Raw genomic sequence first — 17,228 nt, 5'->3', positions numbered from 1 at the left:
TTGTGTTGTGAGGTATTTTATTCCCTTTTGTTGTGAGCAATACTTAACCATTTTATACATAGTGTAAGGACAAGTGATTAACAAATCCAGTAGCTACACAATAAAAAAAAATTGTGGTAGAATAATCCCCAGCTCCTTTCTTTATGGTTCCCATATTGATCCAAGCCCTTCTGGCTTCATGCAGTGTTCCCCGAAAGGAGCCCTTAACTGGGACAGAGCTGTGTGTTTAGTAGGTTGAACCTGTGTTTCTAATATAAACAACAAAGAAAACTGACTGATCACTAACAAATTCTTGAAATTCTGATTGGACCAATGGATGATCCAAACATGCTCTTATATAGATAATTATGCCAAATGGAGTAAATATCTCAGCGGATGTGTATAGCTTTCACTATCTATATATTAACAAAGCAATAATCTGTTGAGCTATTAGTACCACTCTAGAGGGACTAGAGCTTCAAAAAAGTTTGTAGCTCACTACAGATCTTCTGTTAAAAATGAAACACAGTTGCACTCAGATGCAGGTATCATGAAAGCTTGGAAAAGTAGTACCATCCGTTTATAGTGTTTGAGTCCACTTTAATTACCAAAACCACTTCAATTTACTCAGTCACAAATAGGTGTGGTTCTTGCAGCATACAGGTTTTGTCAAGTTTGTAAAACAAACAGCAAAACACCACAGTAGCCTTTAATTTCTCCTTGTACACACCATTCACAGTACATTAATAGCCCAAATAATATTGCACTGATCATTTTTAAAACTATTAATCTTGCAAGTAGTATTCCCTGTTCAAAACTAACAGACGCACAATTTTGGTCAACTTGCACCCAGAAAAAGGCAAGATAAATCCTATAGTTCATTTATACTATATGAATATGTAACCCCAAAATGAAATGGGATTGGTGAGCTGTAAACTGTTCAAGATAGAAAATTAGTAATTCCTTGAATAGTATGTAGAAAGACTGAAAAATTAAATCTGAAAATTACCTCACTGCTGTTAGACTGCTTACTGTGTATCTTTGTATTGTATACTGTGAAAATCCAGCAGTCTACAGATATTCATGTTAAAAAAAGTTTATGAAAAGAGATTGTGAAGTTACAAATTAGTTTTGTACTGTTTTTCAGGTGCAATCTTTGAGGCAAGGAAATGTCTTTTGGCATTTGGCACTCGAATAAGGACAATATTTTAATACTGGCACAAGCTAAAAAACAGCAGACACAATGACAAAAAATACAGGACATGAAACTAATTGCTGCCATCAGGATGATGGTTAACTATTTGGAAGGTGTGAAAGATTTACACAGCTTTGCTGAGGCAATCAAAGTTGCTGCAAAACCACTTGTGGTGCTGTTTTTGCTTTTAAACAGTTGTACTAAATTTTAAGGAAGAAAATATATTCAAATGTCTTCTAGAAAAGCAGCAACTGCTAGAATGGTCAGCTTGGTGCGTGTTTAGCCATCAATACACATGAGACTCTTTATGACTTAGAACACGGGTGCGTGAGGCAGAGCTGGTGGCACTTCGGATCACTTCCATCCATCTGTGAGGGGAAGATAAAATGAGGTAAATAGCCGAGGAAGGCTTTCTGAAAACATACGCTGTTAAACTACACTATACTGTCCATTACACTGCACATTCTTATTTTCAGGGGTCACAGGATGCTCTTCCCAGTTTACAGTAGTGAACTGGTTTCAATGCATGCTCTCCTTCTGAAACGAAGGTAGGACAGTTCTTGTAAGAGTCCCATCACCAATTGAGTCAGGTTAATTTGAAGCAGTATTCTAGGGAAAAGATACTTTCTATAGAAAAAAACTAGATGTTTGGTTGATATTTGACTTCAGTTGGTATAATTCTCAGGTATTACAAAAAATCCCTTAAATTGTTTAACACCGTAACATGTTCAGCCCAACAGACATAAAAAATTCATATTAACAATATAATACTTTAAATGAGGCACTTCCAAACTTTATCATCATCTTACACATAACATCTTTGCTTTAGCCAAAACAAGCTTATTCTTGGTGAAAGCAAATTCAGTGGAGAGTTGGGGTTAGTACCAGTTTTCTGGCCTATTTACACCCTGTCTCTCTTCTGGTGATTTGGAATTGTGGGGTGTGCAAAACTGTGTAACATATACACAGAGACAGATGGGTATAGCAAGTGAAGCAACTAACATTATTTGTATTATCATAGCACCTAGGAGTCATGGACCAGAACCCCACTGTACAAACAATAACAAAATGATCCCTGCCCCAAAGCATTTACAAACTAAGTATAAAACAAGAGAGACATCTGGGGTGAAGGCAGCATATATATTGCACAAGTACTGAATGCTAGCTAGGTGGACACCTGTTTTCTCATCTGTTTTATACTCCATAAATAAAATGTACTGATGCACATTACTCTGCCTGTGTTGGTGCTGCACATTCAGCCAGATAGTTTTTAAGTGAACTAACTTTACTTTTATTTCTGGTATATAACACAGTTTGGTGAATAAGAGCTTTTGCTCAAAAAATGTATGGCAGCTCAGAGAACTAGCCTCCATTTGCTGTCTCCTGGTACCTTACTTTGCAACAGCATATTCAATTTGATAAAGTAGTATAATTTTCTAACTATGATGAATGAGTTGGCTGTATTGACTCTTGCAACAGTTCACTTTGCTTGCATTTGACCTAACATCATTGGAATGACCTGGCACAAACTCACCACTTAGCAGAAAACTGACATACCTTTCAAATGTGTATTCACTTTCAGCCCGGAAGTAGTACACATGGGATTTGAAATGTAACTTGAAAACATAATCTTTGTGAATGTTCTCAGATTCAGAAGGAATGGTAAGTGAATACCCCAGGAGAGGAAGGCTGGCTAAAGGATGATTGTCCTAGAAACAAAAGATGAAAAATGCTGTGACATCTAGTGCACTTTGCACCGCAAAACTTCAAATATAGAAACACATTTAAATATTTCCCACACTTATATAGAAAAATATTTGTTTGATCAACAGGTCATGTTGCACAGATGTGGCTTTAATTGATGCTGTATTTCATGAGAACAAATCTATACTGTGTAATGTCAAAATTAACATTCACTCACTAGTTTACAGTGCTAAACCTAATCCCCCTCTTCTTGCTACATGCAACCCATCTTAAATGAGAGGGCCCTATGCATTTTGTAAAGCTGTGATTTTTATTTTTCTGCAAAAGATTTATTATGCTCAAATAGCCTCATCCCAACAAAAAGGTGTTTAGCATAGGGTGCTTTAGCTGTTTCTAAAGAGAGCACCCATCATCGATCTTCCTTGCATCCTTTAAAAGCTACTTTCTAGCTGTAAAAATCCTATTGAACTGTCACCTGCAAAGGTAGCTACAGGCTGTAACAAGCACTTCGTCTTTGAGTATTTGGCTACATGGAGTCCACTCTAAGAGCTTATGCACTAGATAAGAGTTCTTTGGCTTTAAGGGCCACACATGTGCCCCTCATGTCCTGGAGTCCCAAGGGCATAAAGGGTAGAACATCCCTAATCACCTCTCATTTCCAGATGGAACTTCCTCACTCCTTTGCTACCCTGTGGCTACAGAGATTTCTTATTGTTCCTGGTGTAGTTAATAGTTTTTTAGCATAAAGCTTAAATTGCTTTAGGAAATTTACCTTGGTTCTGAGTCACTGCACTATACTAACTGATTCTTCTTGTGCTGTCCACACAGCTGCTACACTTGGTGCACAAGATTAAATAGTGTCAACTGGGGACATGCCCTGGGAGCCATCACAACCCCCTGTAACTGAGCATTTAAGGGGCAGGATGGTCTCAACTATCTCTCAATTCCTTTCATAGTAAAAATCCAAAGTTTCAGGATGGCGAGTAGCAGAGCCAGAGAGCAGGTCATGGAGTCTGTATATACAACATTTTGAAAAACTAGAATTCAAATGGGTTCCACACTGATTCCACTTTTGGTGACTAGCAAGCGGTATCCTTGCTTGGAGGTAAGAAAGAAGAGTCTTATTGAAATATTGACTTGAGTACCACTCTGCCAAAGCTTGCATTTATTAATTAATGTATGGACTGAATTTAGATGGGTCAAAGGTGTTCATATAACCCAGCCACTGTCCAACATTAAACAGTGTTAAATAAGGTCCAGGGTTTGGTATGCTGCTTAGTACCATAGCAAATACACCATTAAAAAACATCTAACAGTTTATTAAAGATACAGAAAAGAAGGAACAGTTAAAACATTTGAAATGTAAAGCAACAAAAATCCCTTTTTGCTGGAGGGAGTTTTAGAAGGAAAATCTCCCTTAATTGACAGTCTCTCCCACATGCTATCAAAGATGTCCTTTTGAGTAAAAGAAGAAGAAAGCTGAGATGAGTTCTTGCTGCTGCTGAGTCCAATTCTGTTTCATCCTAGATGGTGCTGAGATACAGCTGGAACTGGTGATGTCATCTGGATCCCTCTCCCTGGCCTGGTCAGGACATCTCTCAGGATCAACATGAGAAAATCGTGGGGGCCCAAGAGATGGCAGGGGTGGCAGCCATGATGGTGAAGCTTGCTTCAGTAGCCTCTATCTGCTCTTTCTGCCCTTCTCCCCACAAAGTCTCTATCTTTAAGATGCCAAAAGGGGCACGATGAATGGAAAAGCCCATCCCCTCATTATTTTGTCCATCAATTAAATCCATTTCTGTAAGACCAAACCTGACGTAGGTAACCTTGTTTCCACATTTTCTTGTTTACCAAGTATGAGCTCACCCCAGTCCTTGACATTTCAATAGGCCACTTCTGTTTGGACTAATTCAATCTCTCTGTCTGGTGTCGCACCTGTTTATAACATTCTTTATTGAGAACAGCTTGACGTACTTTCCATGATAAATTCCTAAGCAGAATGTGTGTAAGTGCTGGAGACTAAATAAAGTAGGCGGTTTGAGTGAAAGAACTTTTGTTTGCCTGCTTGCATGACCTATCGGCCACATGGCTGTGTCCCCATTTATTTATTTCCTGCCACTGCCTCACAAAGAGTAAAGTTACCAAGAGTTTTGGGTTCAGCAAAACTCTGGGTAACATCCTTGCCTGTCAAGGTAATGCATTTGCATAGTATTGTCTGTAAGCACTTACATGGCAAGCCCACAAAAGAGAGGTAAGAATGCTCTGCATGCCAGTCAAATATTTTGGATTTCCAGCACATTGATATGAAGGGATTACAAGAAGTGACTACTTTCCACAGTTTTCCAGTAGATCCTGGTTTGCTCCCCACCTCTGCATGGAAGCATCCATGATCAGAATCTTCAAAGGAAGAGATGCAGAGAATGGAAGTCCTGTGCATATCTAATCCAGTTGTTTGCGCCAATCTAATGAAGACATAATCTCCTTTGGGATGGGAATCTCCTTGTTTATGCTGTCTCTGTTGTGTGTTGATACACAGATCTAAAGTTTATACCCATTTGTTCTTGCATCAACTTTGTCCTTTAGTTTAAATAGCTCTTTGTCCAGTGAGGGGATTACAGAGACCAGGGTGATCATTTGGAATCTCGGAAGGTGGATGAAGATATTCAGCTGTCTGAAATCTAGTGTAGGCCTCCAGCCTCCTTTCTTCTTGGGGATAAGGAAATATCTTGAATAAAAACCCTTTTCACTGTGCTGGTGTGGTACCAACACTATAGCGGCCTGAGTAAACTCTCATGAAAGGAGTCCATGAAAAGGGGGCTTGGGAGTGGGAATTGGCAGGAACTCTATTGTGTGTTCAGTGGCCATGATTGCCAGTACCCATCTGTCTGACGTTATATGGTGCTGTGCTATAGTCTTTCATGCTTTCTAGAAAGGGGTCATAAGCCTTCAGATGGTAGAAAGGTTGAGGAGAAGAGCATTGTTGATGGCAAGACAGTCTTAGGATATTTTCTCCATGGTTCCAGGGTACAAATACCCAGACAGCACACATTGCTCTTGAGCCTTTGAGGGTATGTAATAATTCACCTGCTGTCTCTTTGAACAGGTTAATTTCCTTGAAGGGAAGATCCTCCATGGTTGATTAGACTTCCTTGGGGAATCTAGAGGATTGGATACACAAAGCCCATCTCATGACTAGATGTTGCCATCAGGTGGGAAGCTGTGTCCATTGGATCTACCGCAGCCTGAAGGGCAGATCTGACTATCAATTTATCTTCCTCAATGATTGCTTGGAACTGCAGCCTGTGTTCCTTACGCAGCTTGTTGACAAATTCAGAGAACTTAATTATAATTAACAAAATCATAGTTTGTCATTAAAGCCTGATAGTTTTCTATACAGAATTGTAAACTTGCAGAAGCGACATTCTTTGCGTTTGGTCTCTTTATCCATGGGTGTAGATCTGGGTTGGTGTTGCTTGTCCCTTTCAGTGACAGCCTACACCAAAGAATTCAGAGCGGGATTGAAGAACAATTATTAAACACCTGTATATAGTACAACATATTTCTTCTCCATTCTTTTTATAGTGGGAATGTAGGTGACGAGTGGCCAGTACTAAAGCCTCACTGGTAATGCCATCTTACTAGGATCTGCATTCTGGAGAATGTCCAGTAACTTATGAGGTACCCTGTACTTCTTCCAGGGAGATCTGGAGCATATCTGCAGTTCTCCTTAGGATGTCCTGGAACAGTTTATAATCATCCAGTGGTGATGGTGTGACCATCTCATCCAGTGAGGACGATAAGCTCAGCAAAGCATTCCAAGTGATCTCAGATTCATCCAAGGACTACAAGGCCTCTGTATCAATGGACAGCACTGTTGATACCAGTGGTGGATGGTACTGGTGAGTGTTGAACTACTGGTATCAGAACCTCTCTTGCTAGGTCCAGATTGATTCCAGGCCTGCATAAATATACTATTCCAGAGGAACTTAATATCTGACCCCTGTAGCTAGTGGGACAATAGGGCTTCTGTTATTGGCAGTTCTAATATAGAGTGGACATTGGTTCTTATTACCGATGATTCCTCCGCTACACGAGTCAGTACCAATGAAATAGAAGGCACCCACTTGATCCTTTCCTTCCCTGGTGCAAAGAATGGTCCTGCTAGTTCTGCTGTTGACAGTTCCAGGGCTCTCTTAATGCTGAGGAACCAGTAACATGTTCCTTCTGAGCTCCTGACGCACCTGTAATGGGATGCAGAATCTCAACCAACTTGGAATGGGTCAGGGAGAGATCCTCAGACAAGAGGCATTTCCCACATTTGTCCTTGTGAGAGTGTCCTTGTCTGCCTTGTTTACTGCCAGTGTCCTTAACTTCGTCCCAGTGGTCCTGCAGCCCGAGACAACCATGCGCAAAGAAGCACTTCTCAGTATCTCTGCCAGATGGGCCAGGGTTGGACTGCAGCAGCATCAAATGATCCATCAGGAACATTCGAAATCTGAACTCACAGGATTGATGGGTTCCAAGAGGGAAGGATTGGCAGATACTATGCTTGGAGGGGACGTAAGCTTTCCTCAGGCAATACATAAATGTTAAGGCCATCACTGACCAGGAAAGTCGAGGGGAAACCATGCAGAGATCTTGAATCCTGGAGGGGATTACTAACTCACACCACTAAAAACTAACCCTCACACTAAAATTAATCAAACTGTTCTCAGAACAGGAGAACTATTTATATTAATAAAACAAAGAATGCTAGCTAAAGAAGCAGACACTAGAGATTTTCCTTCTCAGACAACAAGTAGTAGAAAGTAACTGTAGAGGCAGTCAGTCAGTCTCCTCTGCCCTTATGCCCTTGGTTCAGAACACAAGATGGTGCAAGATGTAGGCACAGACCAATGGACATAAGTTTTCTGGTCTCAGGTGTATACCGCCCCACATGTGCACCTCAAGTGGAATACACATAGGAGCCATCACTCAAACAAGGATAATAGTTACTTTTTGTCCTCACCTGACATTTCTGCCTAAAGCAGTCATGGGATTCCAAATAAAAATAATTTTATTCATGTAACCAATGTTCTTTCCAAGACCCCATTCTTCTCCTGCAGAAGCTAAACTCCACACTTTGGATGTATTAAGGGCTATCTCATATTACTTCAGTAGGACAAAACACCTACTTCAAATCACCAAGACTACTTGTATCTTTTGGTAACAGATCCAGAGGATAGGCTGTTTCAACACAGAGACTCTCAAAATAGGTGTTGGACTGCATTAGAATTTATTATGAACTGAGTAAGTTAATGCCACCTTCTCAAATCAAGGCATACTCCACTAGAGCCCAAGTAACCTCCCAGGCATCTCTGTACCTGAGCTACTAGCTGGAGCTCCATACATACCTTTACAAGCCATTATTCTCTAGAATCGGCCTCTAAATCAGATGCAGGCCAGTCTTACAGTCCTTATTTAAATAGGACTCCAGTACCCATCACCTTGCAGAGCCCATTGCTTGCTGTTCACCTAGTATGGGATCTGTGTGGACAAATACTCAAAAAAAGTGGTTACTTTCCGTACAGTAAATGTGTACTTCAAGATGTTTTGTCTACTGGGATCCCACAATCTGTACTCCCCCACTAAAGTGGAGTCGTCTGGCGTTGGGGATTTTGTATTGGTGAAGCAACTGAATGACAGTTGGGGCTGCTTTGCCCCTTTATACCTTCAGATGAGAAGCATGAGGACATGCACGGTGATCGGGCAACCCTAACAGACACTGCTGTCCAAAAGTCACCTTTTGTGCACCTGGGGCACGTGCATACCTAGAGTGGGATCCATGTAGACAAAACATCTTGAAGAACCAGTTATTGTAAGGTAAGTAACAGTTTTATTTCATGATTGGTTTCTGTTCTCTTCCCTAAAAAAACAACAAGGAGGGCGTTTTTACTCACAAAAGCTTATGCTCAAATAAATCTGTTAGTCTTTAAGGTGCCACCGGACTCCTTGTTGTTTTTGTGGATACAGACTAACACGGCTACCCCCTGATACTTGTTCTCTTCCCTAGATGCCTATGTCTAATCCCCTTACCTTAGTTAATTGGCATTCATTGCTATGTACAACTTAGATTTTAAGCTTCTTGGGATTGGGACCTGTAACTTTTTAATTTGCCTGTAAACCACAAGGACATATACCTATGAAACTGTATCAATGCGTGTTCGCAGAAGTGTCATGAGAAGGCCATACACTAAACCATGAGTAGTAATATCTAACATCATTTTTCCTCAACTTGTCAAATGAGTGGGGAGAGTACCGTAAACTATATACTAATAATATAGTCAGGCAACTTTAATAATAGGCAATGCTACCAGCCCTGCCTATAATGCTCCTGACAATGTCAGTTTTTTCCTTCCTGTTGCCACAGAACAGAATTTTTGCTAAATTCTTATATTGGTATTTATACTCTAAAACACATAAGCCTTTCAAACCTGTGCAATTTGTTTACCTGGTGCGATTTGTAGAAGAACATACAAAAGTTGGTGAATACCACCCAGAGCTTCTGCCACCCATTGCTGTTCTTGAATTTTCTTAACAGGTTTCCAGAGAGCTGATTCTGAAATGGAAGAAAGTAGTAAAATAGACACGCACAACCAAATCATAAACAATGATGGAAAGTAGCCAAACCTCATGTAAAGAATGTTTACTTCTCTATTTAAATTAATATTTTATTCCTATTGGTCATTAAACTTGGTATTAAACTTTCAGAATCAGAAATCCCTCTCATTCTTTAAATGAGGCTTGTCTATCATTTATTTTTTGTACGAAAAATGATCTGCTGTTACCTTGTTAGATGCAGAAACCCTTTTGTTGGATGTGATAGCTTAATATGATAATTTCAATTAAGTTTTTAATTACTTATAAACTAGTGCACTAGTTAGTATTCTTTTAGAGGCCAGTTAGTGGGCAGTTTTCTTCACTAAAGCATTAAGCCCCGTATGTACAGTTATTAATAGCTATTTAAATTTTTCTTAAACTAGCTAAACATAAGCTATGAAATATAACCAAAACCAATTAAATTTTAAATCATATTTTACCTCTTTTGCACAGGTCTTAAACTACTATAACTTTTAAAAAAAATTCTTGGCCTTTGTCAGTTTGTTTTTAGGAGCCTAATGTACCACACCTCATTCAGCCTGCATGTTCTATTCTCTCCCTGGGCCCGAGGTGGTAGTAGAAGCAATTAGATTTTTTAATAATGAAAAATTGAACAAATTTCCTTGGTCTTCTTTTTAATGTGATCCCATGTCCTTTGCTTAGGTGACTCAGCCTCCCATAGTCCTCCTCCACTTCACAGTGCCCGAATGGTGGTTCTTTCAGATACTGCTTCCTTTTTTATAATTAACAAGAGGCAGCGTTTCTACTGCCATGTTTTTCTTTCTATCTTTTGTCCTGTTATTTCTGTCCACCCATTCTCCACAGATACGTGTACAATCAGTGCTCTCTTCCACAGCTCTGTGGCTCCTACAAGACTTCTGCATGCTGTACTGCTACCTGCTCTTTTTAAACATAGAACAAAGCTACTACAGCACCCAGGAAGGACTTAGCAGCCTGGGAGCTGATTGTGCAATACCCTTACAATGCAGATGTGGTACTAGTGGACCAGCTGAGCAATTCTCTGCCTGCAAAATAAGCGTCAATCTGCTATTCAACAACACTGTGCCCCTAGTTGTACAGCTGTATAATGTTAAGTATTGCACGGTCCTTACTACATAATACTGTCAATTAACCCCTGAATTTGCAGCAATGGCTATTTAATTCTACTAGCCCTGATTAACTGCTACTAGCAGAAAAAACAATCAGCAGGTAAAACACATTTCACCAGGAAAGATGTTAAAGCATTCCCCCACCCCCTTTCCTGCACTGGGTTTACATTTAATTTTCTTTTTAAAACCTTGTTTTAAATCCTCCTCGCCTCTCTCTTTTCAGTTTTAAAATTGAATTGCGGTGTGTTTGACCTAAATGACACACAATTGTATTCCTTAATTTTTTTGTTACCTCATTACTCTGGATGATATCATAAAAGGACAGGCTTTGCATTCGGTACCAGCAGACATATGAAATGGAAACAGGCCGCTGATCACTGATCAGTCCAGCAGGTAGGGAAGAACAGTCACTGACAGTTAGAGGATCTTCTACCACAAGAAAGACAGAAAGGAGGGAGAAACATAGAAAGAGAATAAACGATAATGCTTAAGTGAAAGCCATCCACTGAGTGATGTGAGCATGAATGGTAACCTGCCAAGGATGGGAACAGCTGTGCAACTGAAGATGTATGTATACACGATGACATGTGCCTCTAGATTGTTTAGTCTCCATTGTTTGCTAGTAACTTTTTAAGCGTGGGAAGGAAAAAGTAGTACAGTGGTGAGTTAGGCCTCAAAACATAACTAAATATTTTACCATTAAAATTGTTAAGAAAAATAAAATAAAATGTTATTAAATTGGCTTTGAGAAATGGCCACATTTATACACTAATGTGATAATAACAAATGCATGGAAGTTACCATGCAAGTGTTAAACATTAGGTGTCTTGGCTTGCCCCACATTCAGCTGCATGCTGTGTACTGCCTGATAGATCATCTAGTTAGTACATACTATACTGATATCCTAGGAAAACAAGCCTAGGGGACAAAATCAAGCTCTTGTGAATTTTCTTTTTCTTTTTCTTTTTTTTTTTGTAGGTAGATGGGTTAGTTACCTCCTGGGGAGGTTTTCTAGTACAAGGGAAATAGTACCAAGTCAAATGTCTGGCATTTCAGGCCCTCTGTTTCAAAATACAGCTAGAAATGAATAATGTGAACATTAGCCCCATTTAGTTTTTGAAAGTTTTTACATTAGCTGTAACTCTATTCTTGTAAATTGAAGAGTATGGCTTAAGAAGACACTGCAGTTAAAGTGTATGCATAGTCCTTGGCCCACAGTTCACCATAGGTAGAGCAAGCTAGAGGCATTTTCCAATGAAAAGGGAGTTCTAGCGTTGCCTTCAAGAAGCTAAACCAATTTACAATCTATTAAGTTTTCCCTGTTTTCTTTGAGCATCAACGTAATTTCCAAGAGGTCTGTAGGTAGATAATAGCATTTAGGACTCCCTCTGGTCTTTACTTTCCTATCTAACTTACATTCTCTGCTCTGTTTTGGAGTGAGAGTTATGAGGGAACACCTAAGCAGAACCCATAAACAAAATTTCTTACATCCTCTTTCAATTACTCATGAACTTCTTAAAATACATTTAAAACTCGAAAAAGAACTTTTTTAGATTTCAGCTATTCTACAAAAGTAATTAAGTGTAATATTTTGAAGACCTGAGGCCTTTCTAGGTAGTATTCCCACGATTCCTAACATTTTGTATGAAATTGGTTTAACTGTGATCAAAATAAAATCACATTGTTTTTACTGTGATGTGGAAAGTGCAAATAAAAAATAAGGCAGAGAAAAATAAGCCGTGAGCATATTAAGGTCCTAGAGAAAGATGGCTAAAGTAAAGAAAGTAAGTTAGTATAGAAAACCAAAAAACAAGGCTGCAGAGGCCAGAGACAATGTCCTTTCAGCACTAGTAAGTCATCAATAGATATTAGCAAAGAAAAATATTCAAAGGGAGTTTTCTTTGGTGTGATCTGAAAGTTAAGACTTTCAAAATCAAGTTAGCATTTAAAAATGCAGGTTATTTTTCTGAAATTAGAATCAAATTGATTTTAAGAGATTGCTAAATAAATCATCCAATTTTACATTTTTGCCAAACTATTGTTATCTGACTGTGAGAAGGGGATCACTAGTGTAGTTGTGTTGAAACTCCAAAAAGCAAATAAAGGGGTGTTGAATTTAATGAGAGGCGGCCGATGTCTAGAGTAAAAAGAAGATGGTCACTGAAGAGACATTCTCTGGAGCTGCAGTTCAGATTGTTCTGAGGCAGATACCTCCACAGCAATACTAAAGTCGATCATTGAAACGCTGGTATTTCTGTGCCAGCAGACGTGCACCGTAGTGTTGCCACGGTGTGGTGACTGACGTTCAAGTGAGGTGCGGCTTGCACTGAGATCGTCCTCTGATTCCTGGTCTACAGTAGTTTCATCAGGAGATTCTATGAAATTCAGGGAAAAAGCATCTTTCTTGCAACATACATGATTGGAAAAATTATTAAACATGAAGGTCCAGTGCGCTAAGAGGTTTAAATTTTCACAATTCCATCAACAGATTTTAGTCAACAGTCTTCTATAAATAACAAGCTTAAAAGGGGCAACTTTGTTTAAAAGGCTAACACATCCAACACTCACTAAGGTATTTTACTTTGGCTCTAACCCTGCTTGTATTAATGTTCTGAAACAGAACTTCCCTAAGACCGGCACTGCTGTACAACATGTCCTGAAGTCACGATGCTCAAGAACAGTTTTACAGTCACTTATCTTAATGCAGCTAAGTTTCACTGCTATACATTTGAATTAAAACAAAAGGAACAGAAATAGTGGTAACTTCAATAAAAAGCATTAAACTGGAACCTGAACCTAATTCTAAGGTATTAGCCTAATTTCACCTTCAGCCAGCAGATTTCATAACAGATTTCAAAACTTGGGGGGGAGGGATAGCTCAGTGGTTTGAGCACTGGCCTGCTAAACCCAGAGTTGTGAGTTCAATCCCTGAGGGGGCTGTTTAGGGATCTGGGGCAAAAATTGGGGATTGGACTAGATGACCTCCTGAGGTCCCTTCCAACCCTGAGATTCTATGATTCTATGACAACACTGAGGTAATGATACAGCAGCACTGTATTTCAAGGCATGTTTTCTTCTCCATTATCATTGAATTTTAGTGAGTTTTGGGTAAAAAGCTCCTCTTCATACACTACTTACTATTGTCAGGTGGACTACTAGCCAGTAATTCAGGGGTGGGACCACTGCTCTTCTCTGCCAGATCTATCGCCATCTGTATGTCCTCAGTCCACTTGTCCATTTCAGCACGGGTACTACGAACAGAGATCCAGGTTTCATTCGCTTTAAGCCGGGCTAAGAGGCACTTTAAAAGCTAATCACAATTTGAGTTTGGTACCCAATCTAGGTTCTCATGTCTACATTTGTCTAACTAGGCTGTTTCTTCTGATTCTAAGTTTAGTTTGGATAAAACAATCAGAGTTGCCACACAATATTCAAATTCATGATTCTGTTTTACTCACATTTTTAGCAAGCCTATTACTCATGCAGCAGAAAGCATTTTTGTGCAGAATGATTTTAAGAGCAAATTAAAATAAAATTCTATCCATCTGCTCTGTACTTCCTGCACAACTGTGTGAAAGGCTTGCGGACATGCATTTCCAATGAATTACCTTGCAGCAACAATGATGGACTGATGTTGACCTCGTAGTGTAAGACAGTGAGGAACCCCCCATTCCTCTTCACTTTCCTCTATCTAGGAGACAAAGGTTCACATACCGTAAGATTGCATTAGTCACAGATTGTAGGAAGTACACATTTTATGGATTGGAACAGTGGGAGGGGAGAGACAGAAAATATAGCAGAGATTCACAAACATGGAAACGGAGAAAAAAAATAGCAACTTAAGGAATTAAAGCAACCCCAAAAAGGGAGAGGAAATTTTTTAAAAAAATCTCTCAAAGACTAACAGCTGAGAGTACTGTACATAGGCCTCAAGTACCTTTACAAAGAACACACTAAACAAAGTGATGATGAAAATAATAGGAAGAACAACTACAGTATGTTGTTTGGGATTTTTCTGCCAGCTTCCCAATATAACACGACGAGATGCTACTGACAATACATTAATGGCTAACCTGTGCTTTGTCCCAGTGTGGGTGTGTGAGGCTGCTGGACAGGAAAAGGTATAAGAAATGGAGGACACAAGCAAGAGCTGAGCACAAGCACAGGACTGTGCTAATCTAGCAGCATTCAAGGCTGAAGGAGAGAGAGGGTGAGCCCTAAAGAGTGACATACCAGTCATACCTCTTGCAAGCTGGGGAGCTCCAGGAGGCATCATGCAGCCTCTAAGTCCAGTGCAGTTAAGGTGCATTTCTGCATCTCTTGAAATAAAGGAAAGTGCCTGCAAGGCACAGTACAACCCTGACCCTTTATCTTAGGCTACTAGCCACGTGGGTGCATCAACTTGGTGTCTTACTCAGTTTGTAGTGACAGTCTTTTTATGGCCACACTGCAGTGACTCATCACTCTGCTAAGCAGTAGAGACACAAGAGCAGCTGCATCACCTGCTGCCAATGTACTTCAACCTTAAACCGGAGAGTATCTCTAGGACTGAGATAGCCATTCAGGCCCAGATTTGCCTCTGCTGAGACTGCTAAGCAGGATGATGGCTTTTGTGGTGCACCCACTGAGAACTTGATGGAGACAACCAACACATTTCAAATAAACCACAAAGCAGCCACCAGATGGAGGTAACAGTCTCCCCCACCCTGGGGTAGGAGTCAAACAAGTGACACGCTACATATACCATTAAAGCCCCGAGCCACTGAATTCCCATGGGAGTGCTGTACTTACTGTCATGCCATACAGTGGGAGCTGTCCATGGACTTTAAATTGATTTGATGCTGTCAAGCCTCTACTTGTGTACAACAAAACATCATTAAACTAAAAAGCAAGAATGAACACGATTTAGATTAGCAGTAGTATGTTAAACTATTGAGCAAAGGTCAAACAGTAACAATGGGCGTCAAGTACTGGAATGATGTTTGTATGAGGGCCCTAATATTTGGGTGACTATCATCTAAATGAAAATATCAGCTTCCACACAATACTCCCAGGATCATCCCCAATCTCATTCTGCAACTGGTGCCAGGACACTTTGCCCAGTTCCTCGCTTACTTGTAGTTCTCTTCTGGGGTCAGTGCACTTTGGGATCTCAGCCCTCAAAATGCTCATGAACCAATGCACCGAGGTTAGAAATAGTTTTTGTTGGTTCCTGTGCATCGGAGGGTTTATGGTGGATAGTCTGCTTCCTGAACACTTTTACCTTGATTTATGAAGGAGCAGGCTTACCAGTCAGCCCCTTGCTAGGAAGGATGAGCATGTCAGCCCCAGAAGAGAGCTATCCTTCTGAAGACATCTGATTGGCCATTATTCTGTATATTCAAGAGCAGCCTGCCCACCAGACCTCCTAATCTTAAAGACTGCGCATATGGGACACCACGTCAAAATGTGTGACAAATGAACACTGTTACATGCCAAAATATAATTGATAGATTTTAACTACAAAATTTGTTTAAAAGAATATCTTCTCATTTAACTAAACCAGTTTTTTAAAAAGAAAACTGAAAAATCAAATTTTATCATATTCACCCATAAAGATCTCTGACATTGAACCCTGGACTTTTAGACCTTCCCCATCCCCCCAACACACACACACCTCTGCCACTTAGCTATAGCAATAATTGCTATCCTCCAGGTGGATCGGCCACTAGAGGGAGTCTTGCACACACTTTGCCAATAGGTTACACAACTATTTGCTAAAAGACAAGGAGGACTTGTGGCACCTTAGAGACTAACAAATTTATTTGAGCATAAGCTTTCGTGAGCTACAGCTCTCTTCATCGGATGCATTCAGTGGAAAATACAGTGGGGAGATTTACATACAAAGAGAACATGAAACAATGGGTGTTACCATACACACTGAAATGAGAGTGATCACTTAAGGTGAGCTATTACCAGCAGGAGAGCGGGGGTGGGGGTGGGTGGGAACCTTTTGTAGTGATAATCACGGTGGCCCATTTCCAGCAGTTGACAAGAACGTCTGAGGAACAGTGTGTGTGTGTGTGTGGGGGGGGGGTAAACATGGGGAAATAGTTTTACTGTGTGTAATGACCCATCCACTCCCAGTCTTTATTCAAGCCTAAGTTAATTGTATCCAGTTTGCAAATTAATTTCAATTCGGCAGTCTCTCGTTGGAGTCTGTTTTTGAAGTTTTTTTGTTGAAGTATTGTCACTTTTAGGTCTGTAATCAAGGGACCAGAGAAACTGAAGTGTTCTCCAACTGGTTTTTGAACGTTATAATTCTTGACATCTGATTTGTGTCCATTTATTCTTTTACATAGAGACTGTCCAGTTTGACCAATGTACATGGCAGCATTGGGGGGGCATTGCTGGCACATGATGGCATATATCACATTGGTAGATGTGCAGGTGAAAGAGTCTTTGATAGTGTGGCTGATGTGATTAGGCCCTATGATGGTGTCCCCTTAATAGATATGTGGACACAGTTGGCAACGGGCTTTGTTGCAAGGATAGGTTCCTGGGTTAGTGGTTCTGTTGTGTGGTTGCTGGTAAGTATTTGCTTCAGTTTGGGGGGCTGTCTG

At 40.1% G+C, this 17,228-nt stretch overlaps 1 protein-coding gene across 6 annotated transcripts in view; it reads right to left on the bottom strand.

Annotated features, from left to right (window-relative positions):
- The window catches only part of FARP1 (FERM, ARH/RhoGEF and pleckstrin domain protein 1), a 334,762-nt gene continuing 317,534 nt past the window's right edge, over window positions 1-17,228 (bottom strand). For 5 of the 6 annotated variants that reach the window (XM_084651194.1, XM_084651195.1, XM_084651192.1 and 2 more), the window contains 7 exons: window positions 15,418-15,507; window positions 14,235-14,317; window positions 13,765-13,877; window positions 12,838-13,001; window positions 9,369-9,476; window positions 2,732-2,883; window positions 1-1,542 (listed from right to left, as the gene is read on the bottom strand). In XM_084651194.1, the coding sequence (XP_084507320.1) occupies window positions 1,461-1,542; window positions 2,732-2,883; window positions 9,369-9,476; window positions 12,838-13,001; window positions 13,765-13,877; window positions 14,235-14,317; window positions 15,418-15,507 (792 nt within the window). In that variant the 3' untranslated portion in view covers window positions 1-1,460. Of the gene's footprint in view, window positions 1,543-2,731; window positions 2,884-9,368; window positions 9,477-9,965; window positions 11,056-12,837; window positions 13,002-13,764; window positions 13,878-14,234; window positions 14,318-15,417; window positions 15,508-17,228 lie in introns of those variants that run through there. The other variant, XM_084651196.1, reaches the window with a different exon arrangement.

The sequence above is a fragment of the Lepidochelys olivacea genome (assembly GCF_965140295.1).
Source record: "Lepidochelys olivacea isolate rLepOli2 genome assembly, chromosome: 1".
Lineage (NCBI taxonomy): Eukaryota > Metazoa > Chordata > Testudines > Cheloniidae > Lepidochelys > Lepidochelys olivacea.
Note: the sequence above shows the minus strand (reverse complement) of the source record. Positions and strands in the feature narration are given on the sequence as shown.